This window comes from Protopterus annectens, chromosome 12.part0, assembly GCF_019279795.1.
Source record: "Protopterus annectens isolate FY-2018-M chromosome 12.part0, PAN1.0, whole genome shotgun sequence".
NCBI lineage: Eukaryota > Metazoa > Chordata > Ceratodontiformes > Protopteridae > Protopterus > Protopterus annectens.
This window is the reverse complement of record NC_056746.1, coordinates 529,733,927-529,758,491: the sequence shown is the minus strand read 5'-3', so window position 1 is coordinate 529,758,491 and position 24,565 is coordinate 529,733,927. Positions and strand designations below refer to the sequence as shown.

General features: G+C 41.5%; 1 protein-coding gene across 7 annotated transcripts in view; it reads right to left on the bottom strand.

The window, feature by feature from the left end:
* The window catches only part of LOC122816697 (eukaryotic translation initiation factor 2-alpha kinase 1-like), a 1,078,686-nt gene that overhangs the window by 412,532 nt on the left and 641,589 nt on the right, over positions 1-24,565 (bottom strand). For all 7 annotated transcript variants that reach the window (XM_044089674.1, XM_044089672.1, XM_044089671.1 and 4 more), the window contains one exon: positions 22,236-22,342. In XM_044089674.1, coding sequence (XP_043945609.1) covers positions 22,236-22,342 — 107 coding nt within the window. The remainder of the gene's footprint in view (positions 1-22,235; positions 22,343-24,565) is intronic.

Below are 24,565 nucleotides of genomic sequence, written 5' to 3'. Positions count from 1 at the left end.
CTGGTGCCGACACTGTAGCAACAGTAGTAGTAGAAGTACCCTCGATCGGCTCCGAACTCAGTGGAGCCGAGGAGGCAGCAGGTATGTCAGATTTAGAAATTTTGAGAGGCGGCTCCGATGCAGCAGCCGGCACTGGAGAGGGCCTCTTAGACTATTTAGATTTCTCCTTTTTGGATCCATGAGACTTAGCAGAGGAGGAAGAGCTAGCCAGTTCTTCCTCAAAAGAGGGCTTAAGGAGACCTTTTAAAATAAGTTTATTCTTTCTCTCCTGCAATACCCAGGCACTAAATGAGTGACAAAATAGGCATGTTTCCTGTAAGTGGATGACCCCAAGGCAGTATACGCAGTTACTGTGGCCATCCGTTATACACATCTTCTGTGAAAATTTCACACACTTTTTAAAGCCAGATGGCTTATGATCCTTGACCTCCTTAGACATCTCACAGAAGACTGCCAATCAGACACACAGAGAAGAAAGGGAAAGTGGGAAGACTAGGTCCAACGGGCCTAGCCCTGGTAGAGAAAAAAGGGAGAAAAACCTAGGTTCTCTAAAACGGACCTAGAAAGGAAGGGATCAGAAAGACAATACAATAGTCTTGCACACACACCAGAGAAGAAATACAATCTCTAAATTCAAATCAAGAGAACAAAGGTCAAAAAACCCTGTTCTAACTGCAAATACAAATAAGCAGAGAGCTCCGCAAGCAAAACTATTATAATCTAAGCACACTGAGAGGAAGCTTACCTAAATATTAAACTAATGCACACACGGTCTAAACTACGCACAAAGGCGCCTACAACCACTAATATCAACAATATCTGAACTAGGGATAAGTAAATATATAGAAAACAACCCCAGTGAAGAAACTAACTGGCACACAGGATACCAAACAGAATGATAACACCAACTGTTCTCAGAAATACGTAAAACAGAAAGAACTCTAGTAACTGCTAAACTATCTAACTACAAAAATAACAATAATAACAGCTATATGCAGCTATCTAAATATGAAAAACAGAAGAATTAAGTAAAAAAATTAGCAAAATGTGTTAGACTTAGCCACGGCCAAGAAGAACCACATCCGAACTCATCGATGAAGGAAATGAGATCTGGGGATTGTACTGGTAATCCTTAGGATACCTACCTAGCCACGAGCTAACTAGAAGACTTTGAGCTTGTAAAAAGGCCGAGTCGGAGACTAGGATCAGCTCCGAACCCATGTGTAAGAATGAAGGCAAGATAGGACTACAAAACATCTTGTTTTTGGGAACAAGTGAAAATATGGATAACTTGGGAAGAAACCCTGGACTGACTAACCATCAATGGAAGTGGAGGAACCAAGTGGTTAACCTCAGGGCTCGAATGCCTGGATGAGGCATGTCGGATAGGTGAGAAAGAAGACCAGGATTGGGGTCCAGGACTCAAGGCGAGTGTATCAAATGAGGCGACAGGAAGGGAAACCTTACCTGTCAAGACCAAAAGGTTCCAGGAGGATGATCATGATCTTCCTCTGCAGACCTTTATGAAACAGTTTTAGGATCAGCTGGGTAGGAAGAAAGACACTGAAGAGAATAGGGAGGAATACATTCTTACAGCAGAAAGGGTTTTCTCATCCTATGGACTTTTGGAGTGTGCGTCTTTGACCTTGGGTTTGCAAAGGGTCAAATTACCATACAGGGCATTTACACAGGTCATCTTAAAGGGCTCTGCAAAATCATACAAGTGCGCCCAAATAGGTCTCCTTATGGCAATTGCTCTTGAAGTGCTTAGTTGCATTGGATATCCAAAACATACAAGCATTTGACAGGGACTGAAGGGGTACCCAACTGCGAGTTGACAGTTTTCTTGTCCTCTGTAGACATGCACGCAGAGAGAGATTTGGAGAGCTGCTTTGTCAAATCTCTCTCTATCTGAACCCTAGTAATATGTGCCAAATAATTCAGCGACTTTAACACTGCAGTGGTGGTACTGCGGCAGCATTGTCGCCTCACAGCAAGACGTTGTCCCGTTCGATTCTCAGCTAGAGCGTCTTCTGTGTGGAGGCATACGTGAATGGGGCGTGCCTTCGTTGAAGGTTGTGCATCAGGGCTGGTAACCCGGTATGTAAAAATCCACTACCAAATCATTAGCGGACCGGAGTTCCGCTGTGGTGACCCCTAACCGGGAAAAGCCGAAAGACACAATCCAAAATTCAGCGACTTTAATGAAAAGGTGGCTGAAGTGTAGATTTGTTTCTCAAATCTACCTAAAGCCCTAGACTCTGTTAGGGGGACGTACAGATGAGCTTTCCTTTGCAAGCTCATTCTTGGTGGTTGCTGCTACCACCATGGCATCCACTGCCAGGCCCTTGCTACAATACTGCCCATCTTTCAGAGCAACAAGGTATTTATCTGTTTTTTTTGGGGTACTGGCCCAGCCACGCATACCTCAATCACATCCGGTCCTTTCCATGTTTGCCAAGAGATCAAGTTCACTATCTCACTGGTGTGAGGGACCACCCAAGAAGTAGCTGAGCTGGATCTAAAAGCCTCAAGAAACACAGACTCCTCTTGGAAGGGGGTTTTGGAAGGCCACACTCCTTTTTGCCTCAACAGTTCGAGGATCTTCCCGAATGAGATGTCCTCAAGGGGTGATCTGGGGGATCCCTTCCTTTCATCAACATTGGTGTCTTCAGTGAGGGACTCTGGAGGGGAGTCAATGTGCCTCCTCTTACATGAATGTTTCCAAATGTATCTTGGAGGAGTAAGACAGGTCAGAGGATAATAACTCACACAAATTATGTTGTGCTGATCACTGCGGTAGTATTCCAAACTGCTGGTTTATCTGGTCAAACATCTTGGACGTCTGGCCCAGATTCCAAAGCCAAAACTTTCAATAGAGACATATGTCTGATGTAAGACCTAAGGCCAAATAAGGAAGGGAGATGTTGCCATAAGGGCCTGTACTTTGGAGCCCTGTCTGGACAAGGTTGAGAGCTACCAGAAGAATGGTTTTCCAAGTACAGAATGTGTGAAACAGGCAGATGCTGTTGGTTCAAAAGGAGGGACTGAGTGTTTCATCAGTACAAAATTGAGTTCACAAGTAGGCAGGACAACTTTTCTTCGAGGTTTCAGTTGGAGAACACCATTTATGAATGGTTTTACCACTAATCTGGTAGGAACAGGAGGGATCAAGAGGTAGGCAAGCAGTTATGGCTGAAATCAATGTACTGGGTTCTGTTTTTCAGACAGACACCAGATAGAAAATCTCTTCCATTCTACTGTATAAGGAAAGGTGAGGGGTACATCAGGCAGACTTGTCTGGGTAGGGAGACCTCCCAGATATAGAGTCTCTGTCAAGTTTGTCTTGGAATATTTTCCTAGGCATTTTTTAAGCTTTATGATAAGGCCTAGACTTCTTGAGAACAAAAGAAGTGTTTTTCATTCAGGGTAGTTCCTTTGGTATCTGGCACAGAATTGATAAAAATCAGTCTACAATCCTTCATAGTTTACCTTGTTTTTGCATCCAGACCAAACAAAAGGTCGTGGTTTGTTGACAAAGAGTCTAAAATTTTGCCTTAATATTCTCTGGGAGGGGCTGAAAATATCAGCCATGCATACCTCGTAATCACAGAACCTGTAGCAGTGGCCCTGGAGGGAGCTTCTACTGCATCAAAGCTACCTTTTATACTGTGCCTAGCCAGTTGGGAAGCCTGAGCCACAATAGATGAAGCCTGTTTGCTGCTTGGTTCCTCAGAAGAGGACAATGTTTTATTTAAATTGTCCAGAACAGATAAGTTTTTAGTCATTATGATGTGACCATTCAGAATGCTAAAATCCAGACTGGAAAATGTATAAACATTTTCCCCCATTCAGTGTACTGCCCTGTTGTCTTTATCTGAAGGAAGAGGACTGGCAGCAGGAAGCAACTTACAATGATTGTCTGTAGACAAGGAAAACACAGAAGGGTCTACCACAGGGTATTTTGTACAGACATTTCAAGTTTTCACGTATTTTGTAAACTCTATCAGGCCTTTTAGAACTGACAGCTATGAGTCATGTGCAGTGGAAGTCGATGCAAAGTCATCAACGAAAGTCTCCAAAAAAGACAGCACAGGTGCAGGAGCTGTGGTGCCTACTTCCAAGAGGTTATAGTACTCTGTTCAACCTCAGACATCTGCTTTGATTCCCATTCAAAATATTTAATCACATTAACAGTTTCTCCAAATGAAGCTTCTTCAAAAGGGGGGGTCATCAGAAGCCACATGGCCTGGCAAGTGAATGTGGGATGAACAGGCCAAGGAGTGCACATCTGAGTTTGACTCAGCCTCTTCATTCTCAGAAGACTCTAAATATCTCTTTTGGGGTGTTGGAGAAACAGAAGTAGGACTAGGCTCTGCAAAACATGCTGGCCCGTGTGCCATTATGGCCCTAAACAGACCCTGTGAAAAATGCATCCACTCCTTTTACTTAAACATCTGAGGGGAGAAAACCTTTTTAGTTTCTTTTTCCTCTGTGTGACATCTGCTTTGATTAAACATGGAGGATCTGACTCCTGATGAACCTCAATGAGCAAAGTCTGGAATTTCCTCTCTAATGAGGATCTGTGGTATGCTTTTGGGTCATTCAGAAATTAAGTGGGGTTCCCCCTTCATACCACCATCAGTAAAGTACAGTTGCGTAAAATCTTACCATAACACCAGATGCCCCTTTCTTCACTGTTGCAGTATTCTTCATCTAAAGGAACTCCTGCCAAGGATAGCCCAATATTTGGTCAGTATACCAAAGCCTTCATCTCTTACAGGTGTCATACGTCACATGTATGCTCCCCCATGCAAAACATAGGGCATAAAGGTGGCATATGGATGCAAACACTCCGAAACGAAGTTCCAGCAGGAACAAAATACCCTCAGGGACAAAGAGGAACACATACATCTAGAAGGGAAAAGAAAGAAGGGAGAAGGTTCCCTCAGTGAGGAGGGAAACAGAATACAGGGCAAGAGTCAGCACAGAGGGGAAAGGAGGGAGGAAGCAAATACTGAAGAGGACATCTACCATTCTGGTAAGATTTTACACAACTGTACTGTCTTTTCATACAACTGTTGTAGTACTCTTCACCAAGGGAGAGTACAAGAGTTCAAGAGGAAGTCTGGCAGGAGGAAGGCATAGAGGAACCCTTAAAAAATCCATGCAGAACAGCTCTGGCAAATCCTGATCTGGTCCTGCAAATAACATCCAACTTGTAATGTTTAGTGAAAGTATGGACAGAGGACGAAGTAACAGCCTCAAGGCTAGAACTGGAATCTAGACCCTTGAAAAAAGGCACCAGAGGAGGCCACAATCCTTGAAGAATGTGCCTTTACAGATGAGGAAAAACATTTGCCATGAAAAGAACAGAAGGAAATTACCTTAGAAATTCAGGAGGAGATGTTTGCTTAGAAACAGCCAAACACAAATTCCTGGGATGAAAAGAAACAAAAGCTGCTCAGATTTGCAAAAAACAACAAAAAATGTAGTTTTGTGTTTTGTCTAAATAATATCTGAGCTGTCTATGCAAATCAAAGATGTGAAGAACCTTCTCACTACTGGCAGACTGTGGAGAAAGAAAAAGAAAGAACGATGAATAGATTGATTAATGGACAGCTCACCGACCACACTGGGCATGAATGAAGGACTGGTATGAAGAGACACCCTGTCTCTGAAAAACTAAAAAAATAGGAATAGCCTGGAGTGTCTGAAGCTTAGACACACTCCCTTGGCTGAAGTAATATCCAAAAGAAGAACAGTCTTCCAAGTACAATTTTGTAAAGAAGCAAAAAAGCAGGCTCTAAAGCACCCTTAACAATTTTTCAAGTAAAAAAAAACTGAGGTCTCAAGAAGGTGGAATAGGCTTCCTGGAAGTCCTGGTATGAAGGAGGCCTTTAAGGAATTGCTTCACCTCAAACTTAAGAGGCCAGTCAATGACAGACAAGCAGAAATCGCTGACAGATGAGCTTGAACTGAAAAATATGCCAATCCAGCATGCAGCAGATCACACAAATAAGAGAGAACCAGAGCATCCTCCACTGATGGGGGATCCTGATGGCGAGAGGCACCAGGCAGAAAACCTTTTCCATTTGGACACGCATGATTTGCTGGTAGTGCGTTTCCTGGCCGTGCGTTTCCTGGCCTCCTGCAGAACCTGAAGCACGTCCTCAGAAAAGAGGTGCCTAAAAGGGATCAAAAGTCTATCATTCACAGTGTCAGTTGAACAGTGGACAAGTGATGATGGAAAAAAGACCCCTTATTTTGTGTGTGTGAAGATACACCCAGTCACCCAGTGATGTAACATGTGGTGACTGCCCCTGGCCAAGTAAGAAAGAAGGGGGAACCAATGCTGTCTGGGTGAAAAAGGAGTCACCAGCAAGATTTTGCCTGATCAAGTGCAGAACTCCTTGTAATGGTGGGGAGGGGTACAGAAACATTGCCTTTCAAAGAAAAGACAGGGTGTCCACTTTCCTAATCAGAGGACTTGGAAACAGAATAGAGGAAGTTGTCTGTTCAGAGGAGAGGTGTAACAATGGACAATATCCAGGAACACATCTCTGTGAAGCATCAATTCATGAGGTTGTGTTCTGGACATGCTCAAAGAGTGCCATGAGATTGTGCTCCGAGGGAATGTAAACTGCCTGAAGCGTCACTTGATACTGGACAGCTAGATCCCTGACCTAAAGAGCTAGTCTGCAAAGAAGATGGGACCTTGTGCCCCACTGCTTGTTGAAATCTAACATAAAACATTGAGGGTCCCAGGTTGAAAGAGGGAACAAAAAGCTTGCAGAGTCTTCACCTCTTTTATGTTGATATGGTCTGACCTCTGATGAGGAGGCCAGAGACCGTGGACCTTTAGGGGGCCACAAGAAGCACCCCCACTCCCTGTTTGAGGCATACAGGAAAAAACTCCCGAGTGGGAACGGGAACTTGAAAAGGAAGCCCTGAATTGAAACAGAGATGATGAATCCACCACTGAAGCTTGAGCTTGAGGCAAGGAAGAAAAGAATCTGGGAACTCCAGGGAGTGGCAATGCTGAAGCTACACAGTTATGAGGTGCCACTGAAATTTTCTGATATAGGGTCTGGTGAGAGGAAACATGAGAATGGGATAAGTCATAAATCCCGTGAGTCTGAGAAATTCCCTGGTGGTGACAGAGGACACAGTAAGAAGAGACTAGAAAAGGGATATCAGAGAAACAGCCTTGGAGGCAGGGAAAGATTCAGCATGGGAATGGTCTGAAGCCTACATCCGAGGAAAACATGATCCCTGGAAGGTGTCCGAACAGATTTCTGGAGGTGTATAGTTAACCCCACACTGTGTAAAAGACAAGTAAGCAAACTGGATATTCTTTAACAGACTGCTGGGAGAAGGGGCTTGAATAAGCAGATTATGTAGAAAGGAAAAGATATGTACATCCCAAAGCCTGCAAAAAGCAATGATAGGAGCAAGGCATTTGGTGAACACCCCTGGGGCAGTAGAAATGCCAAAGGGCAAAACAGAGAACTGAAAAATGCAAGGAAGAGACAAAGAAATAAATTCCTAACAAGAGGATGAATAGGGATGTGAAAGTATGCATCATTGAGATCCAGAGATACCGAAAGGCCTGGGGAAGCAGAAGAGATAAGTGTCTGAGGGACAATATCCAAAAAAAGAGAGACTGAGAAAGGTGTTGAGCAGGGAAAGATCCAAAATAGGTCCCTCCATACCCTCCTTCCGTGGAACCAAAAACATCCTGTAGTAAAACCCCTTTCCCATCTGGCTGGGAAGAACACGCTGAATGGCGCCCTAATCCAAAAAAGAATGCAGAACCCCTGGGAAATGAGGAAGATGTTTCCGAAGAGGATTAGGAATGCCTAAAGAGAGAGCAATGGACTTCCAAATCATGAGATATTCCTGATGGATAATCGGCAGAACCCAAGAATATGAGGTGATCCAATACCAATTTGAAGAGACAGGGAGAGGTGGACAGACAAGGGGACCTGGCAGAGAGGAAGGGAAGGCCAATCATCAAATAGAATCAGGCTTACCTTGAAAAGGTTTCTGGGAGGAAGGAGACTGAGTAAATTTAGCAGAAGGAAAACGTCTACAACACTTTTTACCCTTAGGAGGGTAGCAAGCCTGCCTATGAACCAAGGCAGACTTGGAAGGATAGTTCCTCTGAAACTCGGCAATAAGGAAAATAATGTGCTCAAGTTCCTGCAAGGCCTTTCCCTTACCTTGAAGAGACTTAAGTCAGCAGCAGCAGTCCCAAAAAGACATTTGTTATCTAGAGGAGCATCCAAAAGTTTGGTTTTGATGTTATCAGGCAAAGCCTGAGGCTGCAGCCAGGAATAATGCTTCATCACTGAATCAAAGGCACCAGCCCTGGAAGAGACATCATTTGCATTTTACTGAGTGACAGGAAACTTGAGAAGTGGACCCTAACAAGGAAGGGACAGAACCATTTCCTTCAGAATTAGGAAGGTCAGATGCCACCTTAGAACCTTGGGAAAGAAGGGCCAAAACATACCTGGCCACATCAGTCTGGTCATTAATGGCCCTGAAGGACAAGGTGGCAGCAGTATAAACGTTCTTGCCCAACCTTTCCACAGCTTGACAATCCTCATCAGAAGGAAGGAGCTTAGTAGATGGCAACAACTTCGATGTTTTGTCAGAAGAAACTGATACCACTGAAGGAGCAGTAGATGGGCAAGTATAAAAAAAATATATAGTCCTCAGGCACCTTGTAGAACCTATCCGGTTTCTTTGCCTCAAAGGGCTGAGAGTCAGGAGCTACAAAAGCTGCAGAAAAAGTATCCAAAAGGGCAGACAGGACAGGAGGGACAGCAGATGGTTTGGGAGACTCCATTTGCAGGAGTTCATAAGCTCATAATACCTTCTTTGAATGCCAAAGACCTGGGAACAGTCCCACTTAAAATAGTCTAGCAAGTGAGCAATAGTATTCCCAAAGGACAACGCTTCCAAGGGGGGATCTGGACTCAAGGAATCGTCTTCCTCTGAGCTGTAGTTTGAGGGGGAAAGAATTTAGGAAGAGTAAGCCAGAGATTCTTCCCCAGAATGCAACTGCCCATCCAAGAAATCCAATTCCATACGCCTCTTAACAGGAGTGGAATATTGGGGAAAGTAGGGACAGACACCACTTGAGGAGGCTTCAAAGCATTACACAAACCTTGAGCGAAATCCTTCCATTAATGCTGGGGATCCTTAATAAAAGAAATATGCTTACTCTTCTGTTTCTTTCTGTGGGACATCTGTCCAAAACACCCTGGGGGGTGGGGGTCAAACCTTTGATGCGACTCAATAAAAGTAGTAGGAATTACCTCCCTCACTAGAATCTGAGAAATCCCCCTTGGTCCCTCGGATATTATCAGCCAAGGTTCCCCCTCAAAATCAAGTACAGACACTGGAAAAGCCTTTGAGGACATGCAAGAAATCTGGACCATGTTGGCATCCAATGGGGTTGTGGCAGAGGAATCCAAAGCAAGCACCAGATGGTCCTTAGGGTTTTCACTAGCCTCTACAGAGATGTCCGGTGGAGGGCTGGACTGCAACCAGATTAGGCCTAACTTTTTTGGCTGCCTTCTTGGCAGACAGCTAGCCCTCAGGACAGGAGGATTCTGCCACAGACCCTTGAGCCAACAACTTAAGTCACTGGTTCTCAGGATATATGGACAAAGAAGACGGGCAACTATGTTGGGGTTTCGGTACAAACACACCTACTAAGAACATTGAGTATGATCGTGGGAAGCACCCAAGCAAAAAAAAGATACTGGTCGTGACTGTCTTTATGGGAAATCTGCCTCCCAGACTAACATTTCCCTTTCTGGATGACATGAACACAATACCAGACAATAGTGAAAAAAAAAAGGAGAAAAACTCCCAAAAGGGCACTCTTATCTGAAAAACAGCTTGGTAGCCAGCATAGCAGAACAGCATTCAGAGTGATGGCAAAGAAGTTCTGAGTGTTTTTGTCCATACATCACCTTTATGCCCTACATTCTGCACAGGGAGCATATATGTGATGCACAAAACCTATAAGAGCTGAAGCCTTTGGTGTACTGGCCAGATGTTGGGCTATCCTTGGCAGGAGATCCCTTAGGTTGAAGAATGCTGCAACAGTGACATTGGAGGACATTCAGGCATTTCAGATGTGTAAACCTCGGATCCCACACTGGCCCCTGATTGAGCCATGGTAGTGGACATCTGAGTAGGCGTCGGGTGTAGTGCCAGTTCCAGGTACATCTGATTCTGACCGCGTGATCATGATCTCAGGCCTAGGCCTCAAACTTCTTCTTTTGTATAGGTGGAACATCAGAGATAAGAGAAAGGTTCTCCATCTTTGCTTGGGCAAAGCACTTAAGGTGCTGAGCTTCCAAATAACAGCTGAGAGACAAAAGTCATGCTGTTAATGTCTTTGCTGCAGAGGACTGACAGACTGTACAATTTTTATAGTCGTGCTCTGCACCTAAGCAGAAAAGGCACTGGGAGTGGAAATCCTTATAGGAAATCTGTCTACTCATGCTTTCCCCAACTGAAATCTAATACAGCAACAAAAAGCTATGCAATTGAGAAAAAAATAAGGAAGGTTCTTCAATGTGGTACATAGCTGAACCAGTGAAGGCCAATGGTACCAACAACCATGCGTAAAACAGACTAACAGGTGTGAGACATGCATTTGGGCTGTCAACAAAACTTGAGGATTTACACTTGTACATCCGTTTACATACCCTTATGCTTGCTGGATTCAGTTATACACTGAATGCATGGCTTTATGGAATGCTTTGGTAACCAGACCAGATGTCCAGGTTATTTGGAGAGATAACCTAACAGTTTGGGATACTGCAACAGTGAACTGAGGAAGAACAAACAGAGAAACTCAAGCCTTAAAAGGGTCCTGGTTCTTGCCTTGACACCAACTAGAAAATCTTTTCCATTTACTAATACACAATTTTCTACTAGCAGGTTTTCTTGCCTTCTTTAGTGCCGGTCACATGTCCTCAGGGGAAAAAAAGGTAACTAAATGGTATTAGGATTCTATCATCCAGGCAGTTAGTTGCAGCCGTTTGGAGGACAGATACATCAAACACTCCGTGTGTGAATAGGTCTAGTCTGTGAGGAAGTCTGTGGTAGCTGACCTTGACCATTTTTCAAAAGGGAGAACCACTGTTGCCTGGGCCAGGAGACTGTCACTACAATGATCTTAGGATAGTTCTGAATCTTTAGAATTACCCTGGATATTAGTGGAAAGGATGAAACACACAGCAACCTTCATGTCCAGGAGAAAAAGAAAAAGCATCAGTTTTCCAGGCATGGAGTCCTGGTGCAGAATTTTGCCAGCTGATTGTTGCTATTGAAGGCAAAAAGCTCTGAGGTGTTCTCCATAGCTAGATCAATTCTTGGTAGATTTTCCATTAGTGAGGGTCTCCCCTGGACCTGCTCAACTTGTCTGCAACACAAGTTTGCTCTGACAGTATGTAAGATGCATGCAGAGTGAGACTGTGCTGTGAAGCTATATCCCAAGCTAACACAGCTTAGCCTGAGAGGGACTACAATTTGGATCCCCTAGCTTGTTGGTGTACCACATAACTGTGGTGTCGTTTGTCACAACCTGAAGAGGTCCTGGGGACCAAAGGTGATTCAGAGTTTAATGCATTGATCAGGACAATAATCTTTTTTATGTGCTTGTATTTGTCCTTGGTGTTCCACACATTGTGCACTTTTATCCCTTCTGAAACTGCTCCTCCAGCAAAATCTGAGGCATTTATGGTGACTGATTCCTTTCGAATAAGGAAGAGGAGCAGACCTGGATTTAGGGATATCTGTTGTCTCCACCACATAAATATCACGTCTGACAAACCCCAGCACTGGGATATGAAAAGACAAGTGGTTTGGGTGCTGGGAGTTTGGATACCACTGTATCTTTCACATGTGAAGCTTGGCAGGGGAATTATGAGATCCAAAAGTCTAAGGTATTTCCTTGCAGAGACCGAAGTCCGAGCAGAAAACCATAGAAATAGATCTAGACATGGTTTTGGGAGTTTCTTAAATATCTGTTTATCTGTATTTTGAGAGACTGTTTATTTTGTTTCTTACCAAAAGTGGGTGAGAGGTTAGCGAATCCCTTAGAAAACTGGAAAAGGAAAGGTGAAAAATCTTAAGACAGATTCCCTGTATCAATGTACCCCTTTTATCGTACTTTTTGACCACCTCTGCAGTAAAGGGACCAACAATAAAATCTCTAAAGGAGAACTTAAAATGCAATTTTTAACATCACCTGGTAGGTTCCGAGAACACAGCTTTACAAACCTCCACAAAATAGTACCAGTGGCAACAGCCCCTAAAGAAATATCAGAGTCATGCACACACTATAAACAATGAGTAGTGGCTTGAACAAGAAATTAAATTATAAGAAACTGTAGACAAAATATTCCTCATACTTTCACTTAGAACAGACCTTAAACGAGCCAGATAATTCAACATTCTGAAAATCAAAGATGCATAAGCATACACTTTCTTCCCATAGTTATCAATAATATTCCCATCTTTATCAGAAAGAGTAGGATGGGAATTAAACCAAGTGTTTAGCACCAGCATGATTAATTAAAGCTATAGCTACTAAATCAGGTTTGGGAAGAGCATATAAAACTTAACGTACTGAGGAACTTTGCACATCCTATTTGCAAAAAAGATAGCTGGTCAGCTGTCAGGAAAATAGGCAGTAAAACACATATCCTCCAAAGTTGACAGAACTGGAGGAATGCGTGCAGGTCCTGGAAATTTGGAAATTCCTTCTATAACAACTCATAGTATTTTCTGAGGAACTGAGAAACCTCGGTGTTCTCCCACTGAAAACACTGGCATACTCAGTCACAGAGAAAGAGAACCCCCACAGGCCTAAAGCAGATGCCCTATGATGACCGCCTTAAAAAACTCCAGCTATACTCTGTCACATATCGTCTACTCCGAGGTGATCTCTGCTCAACATACAAGGCCATGTCAAACCCAGAGCTGTTGGACATGCTACACAAAGAAATCCCAATCCCTCAGAGCCACACGCTCCAGGGATCTAAACCTTGTCATCACAATAAACAAAACATGCTGGAGGGATAGGTTCCTGACCCAGAGAATCCCCAGACTCTGGAATAGACTTGCCCATACATGTCAAGCAAAGCACCTCTTTGGCCCTCTTCAAAAGGAACCTTGATGATTGGATGGGAGAAAGGAAATTCACCCCAGGGATCACGTCAGTCGCCCTGCTAGACATGAGTCCAGGGAAGTAAACAGTGTGGGACGAAATAGCCAGGGAATTGTTATGGCTAGGCTTGTACAGGCCCTACAGCCGATAGCCTAGTACCAACCTATGAACCTAAGAGGCAGAAACTGAGCTCTCGTCTTTGAATCAAAAATCTGAGGAAAAAATCCCATACATGTCCCTTCATTCTCATGTCCAGATTCAGAATCTTTAATCTCTTCTGGAAAGGAGACATTCCTCAATCCTTCTGGAAAGGAGATAACCCTGTTTCTTTCTTTTACCAGAAACTGCTTTATAAGAAGATCAACAGCCAGAATTAAACCCTTAGCCAAACCCAGTGAACTATTCCTAAGGAATTTTGAAATGGAGTAGGTACATCCTTAGTTTTCGGTTTCTTTTTGACAGGAAAACTGGGACCAGCAGTATTATTAATGGCAATGGCATCAGCTGTTACCCCAGGGATGGGCAAAACATTCTGACAAAACAGGGACGCCTTCACTGTTCCATCTCCCAGCACTAACAAGAGTGGCTTTACCTTGCACCTGAGGGGACCCCAACAGTCACAAAGGATGTGGCCAACTATTCCCCATCTTTAGTGGTTGTAGGTGCTCTGCCAGTGGGATTCCTAAGTAAAAGATGACTGGTCTGAGCTACAACTAATGGCCAATGCTGTCACCCACCTGCAGCAGAGGAAAACTTATCCTGATGCGACGACAAAGGATGTTTGCTGAACTTTTTCTTTTTGTGGCTAGAAGGACCAGCAGATTGTTCCATGGTCAATCCAAAAATGGTGTCTCTTTACCATGGAAAATTAGTAGCAAATGCCAGTGGGAAAAAAAAAAAAATCTTTAAAAGTCACTTTCATTGACAAATACAGTAAATAGCACTTTAAGACACTTTACAGACCCCATAGAGTAAAACAGACAATTTCTCCATAGAAAAAATGGGCTTCAGTTGCTTTAAACAACTTTTGAGTGGACGGAAAAAAGAGAGCTCCCATTTAAAATTAAAGCACCGTCTCATGGAGGTCCATTAAAACACAAACTCCTAGCTTCAAAATAACCTTCTTGAAGAGCAAAGTATTAATAATTAACAATAAAATATTGAATGCACCATCATATGTTTTGCAGTAGTGAGGAAATCCTTCTATATTGTGCAACTTATAAACAAATGTATGGTATCTAGGTCCAGGGAGGTGACTGTTCCACTGTATTCGGCATTCAAAAGACCTGTCATTGAATACAACGTTCCCTCTGGTATATAATTAACCAGGCACATCCAACAATTGTAAAGTCCACAGAGGTTCCTCATTAAAACAATTCAGAGCATAAGTAACGTGGCCTAGGCAGAATATCTTTTAAAGCCCTGCCCCTGTACTGTCTCAAAGGCTGTTGAGGCGAGCTCTATACCTGCCATACAAGGCATTGTTAGTGCCCATCCTGATGGGCCTTCTACATATTTGCAAATCAAACAGCACCAAAATTCCCATTCTAAAGGCTTAAACTTTGCCTACGATACAAATAGGACCTGCTGAAAAGACAGGTGTGTATCCCAGACACTACCCCTTCTCCAGAACAAGCTCCCCATCTGTGTGAAATGGAGTTCCTACCTCATCCAATTCAAGTGTAACTTGGACAACTAGACAGGACACAGGAAATTCATCCCCCTGGTTTGACACCTATTTTTCTAAAGGCTACATGCTGGAAGTAAATGTTTCATCTCCCAGGCCTCTGCTTGGGGTGCCTGGCTAGGCTTAAAAAAGTGGTTGTTGGCCTACTAGACTTCTATGATCCTATGTAAAGTATTTCCCTAAAGGAAACTTACCTCCCCAGCAAAGGAACAGCACATGTCAATCTTCATACGCCTCAAAGGAGGGTACTGCTAAGTGGCAGTAAAGCTCTTAAGTGCAGTATGCCCAAATGTGTCTTTTAGTCAGCTAAGCCCAAACTATCAGATAGTTTGGGCACATTGAATGTGTCCTGAAGCTTTGGCAGCTTGCCAGCTGTTACATCATTGACAGGATATAACCCATATAGCTAAGCCTACTGCAGCAGTGATCAATATGACATACATCAGAAGGAATTAGTGTAGGTTCAGGAAATTTCAGTTGCAGTAAATTTAAATATTTCTTCAGCCAGTGGAATGTCATTATGTTCACACCGAAACAGTTAATTCATTCAGAAAAACAGAATCCTTCAAAGGGACTGACAGAAGTCGCAGTATGATGAAGTCCAGCACTTGTGGGACAAAAGAGCTTAACAGTCTGAGGTTAATAAAGAGTTTGCTTTATTGGACTACTCAGAGTTCATGTATTTTTATGGACACGACATGCAAGTTCAAGTTTGTTGCATGAATTCTGTATACTACAACTTTTAAGAGCTGCAATGTGGTTACTCTGGTTGACTAAAGGAAAAAAATGCCTGAAGACTTGACAGAGTAGTTGAAAAAATAGCTAAGTAGTACAAAGTCATTTTTCCACCAAAAACACCGTGAAAAGCACTTAACACTTACCTAGCTTCCAAAAGCCAAACAACTCAACTTTTATCATGAAAAATAGCTTAAAATTATTTTAAACAAGTTATGTATTACCATAACAATAGATCAATGTTGTTTTCTTCCATCCTTCTCCACCTAGGGGTTAGCAAATCAGATAAGTGCCTGCACCTTTAGAACCTTCACCCCTGGAGCTCCGCCTCCGCTACTCATAACTCTCTGCTCTAACGAACTCTACTCAGATCAAGTTTGCCAACACTGCCATAGAACAAAGAACAGGATGGAAAAATGTACACAGGTAACGGGCATCAAGAAGGCCCTCTCACATACAGTTTTGGGGCTAGTGCACAAAGACAAACAAGAGTGACAATTTAGGGGGAGCACAGTGGGAGACATGGATAAGAACAGAACATGATGTGGATCAATTGTTATGGTAAGTACATAATGTTCACATCCAGTGTTGCCTTTTCTGTTCATCTCACATAGCCCCAGACAGCAACAACTCCAAAGTAGTCCAAGCAGAGATCGTTCCACAAAATGTTGGAACCAAATGAAACTCTAGACGCAGAATGTAATGGGAACAAAAAGGTTTGAGGTTTTAGACCAGGTAGCTGCCACACAAATATCAATAGATGCCCAAGTGAAAAAGGCAAATTAAGTAGCTACCATTCTGATGGAATGACCTCTAGGCTTAACAGGATTTTAAGGAGTATGCAGAGGAGATACAATTGGAAAGCCATCTAGATAAGGTCACTTTGGAAACTGGCCTTGCCAAGTCATGTCTTGGATAAAGAAAAAAAAAGCTGGTTAAATTTTTTGAAATGTTTCATTCTGTCTAAATAGAATCTCAACTGTTGTGAACATCCAAACATGGAGCAAATATTATCCATTTTACTGAATTTTGAAAAGAAAACATGTAAATGTATTAGATGATTCAGATTAGACTCAGAGGCTACCTTAGGCAGAAAGGAAGGGATGGTTTATATGGTGACTATCCTTGTGGAAAACCGGATAAGGGTGGGCAGAGGAAAGTACTTGAAGCTCAGACATTCTTCTTGCTGATGTAACAGCTATCAGAAAGACAGTATTCCAAGACAAAAGCTTTAATGAGACTTACTGCCAACTCAAAAGGCGGTCTGGTGAGAATTTGCAAGAGCAGATTGAGGTCTGAGAAGGTAACAAGCCATGAACAGGTGGAATTAATAAAAAAGGTACCTCTCTTGGAAACGTTAAGGGCCACCCACCTGCATACTATCCATGCCAAAATAAAAGTTAGAAATGGTGACTGACTGACCTTTAATAGAAGAGTAGCTGAGTGAAAAAGTTCACCCAGGAAATTCAGGGTGCAAAAAAAGGGATCTAAACACTTGGAAGAAGCCCAAAGAGAGCAGCTCTAAACCCTTCTAAAGGAAGGCTTCTGGGAAGAAGAAAGGATATGAATAACTCGCTCGGACAGCTTATCTCTGGCCATTGGTGGAATTTGAGGACCCGTGCAATTAGTTTAAGATAATGAAGATTCAGGTGAGGCAGGCCCAAAGGATGAGAAATCACACCTGAAAAAGGGTCTAGTACCCAGGGTGTGTTTCGTAAGTCAGGCCAAGGAAAGGGGATACAAATTGGTCTCAGCCAGAACGGGGCAATGAGGATCACAATCGCCTGCAATACGCAGTCTTCGGAAGAAATTTGGTTATCAGAGCAGATGGTGGACAGGCGCAGAGAAGACACAGGACCAAGCAATCAGAAGAGTGACCCTAGGTGAAAGTCCCTCTGGAAGGATCAGATCATAGAACCTGCTGCATTTTGTCTTGGATGGAAAAGCATACAGATTGCAGCAGGGGGTGCCCCATTGGCTGAAAATCCACACAGCTACCTCCAGGTTTAGAGACCACTCTTCAGGTAGAAGAATGTGTATGCTCTGACTGTTCCTTGGAATGTATGAGCGATCTGAAACTACTGAGAGGACATCACCCATTCCCAAATTCTCATAGCCTCTTGAAACAGGATATGATCAAGTTCCTCCTTCCTTTCTCAAATACCATACCATACTAACGTATTGTCTGTCTGAATGGCAATCGCACCACTGTGGAAAAAGCTGTTGTGAAGACTGGCGTCGGATTATAACCAGGTGCCCTCAGCAGTCATCCCCCTCAAAATGCCTTCCATCCCCCACCCTAAAAGGGAAGCACCCATGATCACAGTGGCCTGAGGATGGGTAAGACAAAAAGTTCATCTCAGGACCAAAGGAAATTCCAGCCATCATCAAATGTGGTAGTAACAGAGGTTTGTGAAAGAAACTGGAAAATTCATTGGATGAGTCAGATAGGACTAATAATCTACCAGAATCCACTGAAGTACCCACATGTGGAATCTTACCAAAAGAATGAGGCAAACAGAAGCAGACATATGTCCAAGGAGGTGTAGAATTGAGGAAACCAGGGATTTTTGAGCACGAAGAATTTGGGAATCATGCAAACAAAGATATTTCAGTGTGGAAGGTGGTAGTTTGGCTGTCTGACCATATGCAAATGACAACCAATAAATTCCAGTACTTAAACCAGTTCCCATGCTTGACGTTTTGTAAATCACTGTTACAGCCAAAGACTGAAACAGCTGGAGCAAGGAATCTCTGACTTTGATCAGAGATGCCCTTGTGGAATCTATTAGTAGCCAGTTGTCCAGGTAGGGACAGACATGGAATTCCTGCTGCCTTATCCAAGCTGCTACTACTGCCATTCATTTGGTGAACTCCTGAGGAGTTGTGGTGAAACCAAAAGGCAATGCTTGAAACTCATGACGGACTCCCAGCTGAAAGCATAGGAACTTCCTGTTATGCCTGGCTATCTTTATGTGACAGGTAGGAATTTTTGACATTAACTGAGCACATCCAGTTATCTTTTATCAGGACACGAAGAATGGACTATACAGTGACCATCCAGAACATGGTCTGTTTGACAAATCCCCTCAATCTGTGGAGATCCAAAATGGGTCTGAGGTCTTTGTTTTACTTTGTTACTAAAAGAATCTTGAGTAATTCGATCATCACTGGTCTGGTAGGGCCTCTTGGGTATCTCTGTTAATAGCAGTTTTTACATTTTCACCACTGCTTTCTTTCATTAATGGGGTTGGACCTCCCAAGCTTTTGAATGAAGTGACAGCCAACCCTTCAGGGGCACTGGAAGTGAGTCACAGAAAATGCCCCATTAAAAGCCCTGGTTCTGCAGACCCCACCCCCCACCACATGGGTGGCATCTATTGTAGTTATCAATAATTAAACAAAGGCAAAGGAAGCCTGAAGTAAAAGGCTGCTGTAGCATTACAGATCAGAGTCACTTGTATAGATAAACTAGGAACACTAAATATGCAAAAATAAACAAATAAATAAACAAACAAAAAAAACTTTGATGTCACCAGTGCAAAAGGCAGTGCCCGAAGTGGGAATTCTTGATGGCAGTGATGACACCCGGAAATTAAGAAGCTTCAACTGTGATATCAAAGGAGCATTAGAAATCATGTTCTTAGCCTCCTCCATCATTCTCTTTTTCTTCTTAGGCCTAAAGTCCTCTTAAAGGATTCAACATTTTAGAAGGCCTTAAGCATTAGCTTATTTCTCCTGTCTAGAAAAGTCTGTGCACTAAAAGTATTACAAATACTTCAATCTGCAGTCAAATGGCATGACCCCAAGCACACCACACTTAAGAGCCCCCACCCTGTGACCCACATGATTTATGTACACATTTCTTCAGACTGCAAATGCCACAGGTCTTTTCTCTGTCCATTATGTTAAACAGTAACAGTAAACAGACCAACTGAATGGAAAATAAAAAGGTAATTTCAAGTCTTAAAATGTATACTGCAAAAGTGCTAAGCAGCAATCAGACACAGATGAAGCTTCCCTTCAACTTCACCCAGTAATCACACCACTAAACAATCAACCTTATAAATGAAATACTTATTATGAAAGGCAATGCCAATACATATAGAATACAATTAAATGTAATGATGTGTTTAATAGTGAAGAAAGGGAGGACAGGAAGCACCACATATAGTAATAATGAGAGACATAGCCTAAATGGGCATGGGAATGAGAGAAATAAAGTTTTTTTTAGAAATCTGTCAGACAACTATAGGAATTTAAGGAACTATGGTATAAAAGAAAAATTCTGAAGAAAATAGTGATTTATCTGTCATGAAGCTGACCAGAAAAGCAATTTTAACACTATAGTTACTCTAACTGCAGAAGACGTGTTGAGTTGAAGCAGCAGCATTGAGATCTGAAGAATAAGAATAGGTCATTTTGGGAAGAGAAGAGCTAGAGCATACAATAGATTTTCATAGTTGCCAAGAAAAGGCACCCAGGTCCAAGTATTACTGTGTACTGACCAGATCAGTCCAGATTGTCCATTTACTTCTTTCACACTGACTCTATGGGTTAACAGCAATCAGATTCATTGCATCACTGTTTGTAAGGATCACAGTGGCCTTGTCAGAATGAAGGAATGCGAACCTATCACGTGATTATAAACAATGGAACAATTATAGGAATTACCACAAAACCGAGCACATCTGCAATCAATTTAGTTTGAGACTGTCTCATGAAGCTCCAACTTAGAGAGGTGAATGCAGCATTTACCTCATTTATTTAGCTGTAAAAAGTACATAACCACAAGCAACCAAATGCTACATTAATTCAACTGAACAAATACGTCCTTGTGAAATCAATCTTACTATTATTTTCTAATGAAGAGCACGCTAACTTATATTGCTTCCAAGTGGATCAGTCTAAAATGCTGTATATTGCTTTCCCATAATCACAAACTACGAAGCAAGACTGCTTCAGCTCAGCATGGAGAAATTAGTTTCAGTTTGCTAGGATTTTTGACAGCAAGAAAACAATCTAACCGATTTTCAAAGTAGATCAGTGTTGCAGTAATTAGAACTGCTTTTGTTAGAAATTAAGACTCTACATTAATGTTAACAGCAAACTAAATTTCCAAGTTTTTACTTAAGCCTGTTACATTTATTCAGTTGTAACACAATTCTGGAAATCTAGTAAAGGATGTGTATTTTAAAATTAAAGGACAGTGGCTTTTCCCAACAATACTGCAACATTAGTATATTAAATGAAAATGTTTGAGGTAGTAAAACCTCCAATAAGGGGGTGCAGGGGGTTGGCCCTTGGAAAAAAACTTGTTCTGACACCATTTTCTATGTGGGTAGTTTAATTTATTTGTGATTCAACAATTATAAACTACATTTTTCATTTGTGGTTTCTATTAACTGACAAGATTCCAAACAAGATTCCAAACAGCAAAATGCTTTCCCCGATCATAAACTGCAAAGCAAGAACACTACCAACTTGGTGCTTCTGAAAACTGCAGCAGGTTAATTTCTGTTTACTAACAACAACAAGCAGCTACATGTTGCTTTCCTGAGATCACCTTTTTCTTCCAAATCATGTCAACTCAGTTTTGGTTGTCAATGCTTCTAAAAGCATTTTTTAGCACAAGCAAAACGTTGTTGGTTGTCAGTGACATTTTTTGAATCATGTGAAACCAGTTTAAAAATTATTATTTGTGAAACTGCTGCATATTTTCCTTTTTTATCAAGGCCAAAATGCTGTAGAAATGATGACGTTTCACTGACACCAATATCACTGAATATACAGTACAGAAAGCAGTCTTGTCTGCAAAAACTCATGAAAAGGAATCCTTGTAACTCCATTTATTTTCCAGCTAATTCTAATTTTTTTTACAATACTTTCAAGGGAATATTAATTTGATGCATATGTCACTACTTAGTTTACTATGCATTAAATATGGTGCAAATGTGGTGCAGGAATAGACTTTGACTTGCACCTTTTCCTCACAACTGTAAGACTGTAAATTTAGTATATTTATGTATGTCAGTAGAGTGGTGTAGGTATACTTGCCTCCATATGCAAACATTTTTTTTGTGGGTTACTCAATAAAATTGGCTTTCAGTGTTTTATTCCGTGATAGTACTGCATTCAATAAAATTAACAAACAAAAATACTTGAATCCTCTGCTGCACATTGCTTTCTCGTGATCACTTTTAACCACACATCATCAATTACAATTCAAGCTTAGTAAAAGCTAACATTCGGCATTGTCATGTTTTATCCTGGCCCTGCAGAAGTTTCAAACTTCAATGAATCCAATGATACTCAGACGTTTTGACACACACACACACACACACACACACACACACACACACACACACACACACACACACACACACACACACACATACACACATACACACACACACACATACACACATACACACATACACACACACAAGGTAAATGCGCTCAAGGCTTGAATGGTTTGTTAAATGCCTTCGATGCAAGTCAAAAGTTGTCCTTAACATTAGAAGGGTATGGGATAACTTTAATTAAGAGGGTTTAAAAAAGACTGAGATTTAATAAACACCACAATTTTGAGTTTGTTTCTGAACATACCTTCAAGTCTCTATGCATAACTCCCAGTGAGTGAATATACTGTACTCCCTCTAGTAGCTGCTGAAACATTTGTAGTGTGGATTCTACATTTACAAGGCAATATGGCTCTACAAGAAGTAAAAAAAAAAACAAAGCTTCATTCAGTAAATAGTGCAGCAGCACACAGTCAAATCTTCAGCTACACTACAAAAGAAAAAAATAATTTCAAAGTAAAACTCAATCAGGTATGCAGTAATTCAATAAGCTATTTTCTTCACATCCTAACTAACCAATAGAAAAAAGAAAGTTCTGGTCATTACTTTGACCCATTCTTTTATACAGCTATAACTCTTAACTGTTGTTAAGTGTAGGGGTGAAATGCAGAGTTCAAAGAAGTAAGCTTCAAAGAAACGCGGAAGTACAGCTGCAAGGTAATTATCACAAAAGAAGACTGTCAGAGACACTTGCAGAAGTTTCCAAAATCGCCTTCAGATATCAGTTGTCAGGATTCCAGCATTTAAGTTTCCCTCCAAGATGGTAAAAGCTTACCTTATTCTGTCACTCCTTTGGCAGCAGCTAATGCGCATCGGTATAAAAATACAATCCCCAATAATTTATAATAAGCAAGTTTAGAAGACAATGCAAAGTCAAATTCAAATCCAGCAAAAAAAAGTGGGAGGCCATCTGCAATGCTACATGTGTCTCTGATTAAGATACATCAGTTTTAACTAACCTTCTCAAAATGAGCATACACAAGTCACTGTAACAAAACTACAAAAATCTGCTGCTAATATACCTTACCAGTCTCGATGCGAAGTGTTAAAATAAACTTACATGGAGATAAAATTGTCTCATCACCTGAAATTTAGCCAATTAACAATACGCCGCAGGCTACTATAATTGTGATGGCAAGGTATACCTTCCACACTACTCTACTTCACACTTGCCTAATTAATATCAATGAAAATGTTTACAAGTAAACAGGGAGACTTATCCTCCTGTGACTATGCAACTACACCAGTGAAAATGTGAGAATTCACCTCAAAATGTGTTTTTTATTTGTTCATCCACTTTTAGCTAAAGTGGGATGTGGAACTGTGGGAGTACCGTTTTCAGCTTAACAGTCAGAAGCCTCACTCTGCTTTTCCAGTCTCTCTCTTTCCAGTCAATTTGCACTCTATTTCCTGTCAAATCATCCTGGTCCCTCATTTCTCAGATTCTTTACCCTGACACATCTCATATTAACTCACTTCTTATCACATCAGTCTCACCACATCCTTATTTGTTCAGAGTCCTTTAATTCCAAAGTCCCACTCCTTAATCATCATCTTCCCATACTTTCTACCACTGTCCTGCCCCTACTACCCCAACTCATATTCATCACCTGCAACTTATTTTTCAGGTCAGACAAAAACGTAATCAATATAAACTTCTTCCTTAACTTTAGTACTTCAAGTTCTGTCCCGTGCCAGATGCACCAACTGTTAAATGATCTTCTAATACATATCCCACACCTCCTTACCCATGGACACACTTGCATTTTGCTTCCATTTACTAGAGAGAGCGCACCATCTTTATTGCTGATGCACTTGCTATTCATTGTAAATACCTGCGTCATGAGCATTCATCTTCGTTCAGTGCAACAGAAATGGGGATGATGACATGAAATGTGCTGCTGGAAGCTGGATGGCTTCCCAGCATGGTTTGTTTAACAGTAAAAACAGCTTAGTAAACATTTTGAAAATAATTAACTTGATACATATCATGTGAACCTATAAGGACAAAAATGCTGCTGAATGACTAACAGAAGACAAAGTATGAAATTAAAATTCTGCACAATATAATACAATTGGTTTGAAATACAAAACAAAATGGACTGTTATTTGTGATTATAGTGGTTATATATTTTGAAGGTGTAGTGATGAGTGTTACTCAACTGGACAGTTATGAACTTTTTAAACACATTTATTAACATCACATATTCCATAGTGACACAACTGCACATTCAATTACAAAAGGGAAAACATACCATTATAAAGATTTTCTCATGCATTACACAGATATGGTTTCTGAATTAACAATTACTATTCAAATTAGCATTACCTAGAGTGCTCAAATCCTGCCTTCCCTGAAATATCAGGCCTCCTCCTGAACATTATTCTGTATAGATTTTTCACACAGAAACCATTTATTTCCATGTACTTTGCTCTTTAACTTTTCTAAAGATCCCAGCTTTTCTCATTTAGAACATTCACTATTAATTCTGCTATAGTTGGTTTTGTTTTTATTTCAGTTTTCTAGTAATTACTACTTGGTATCCAACAGCATTAAAATTAGTGGGGCTTCCTGTG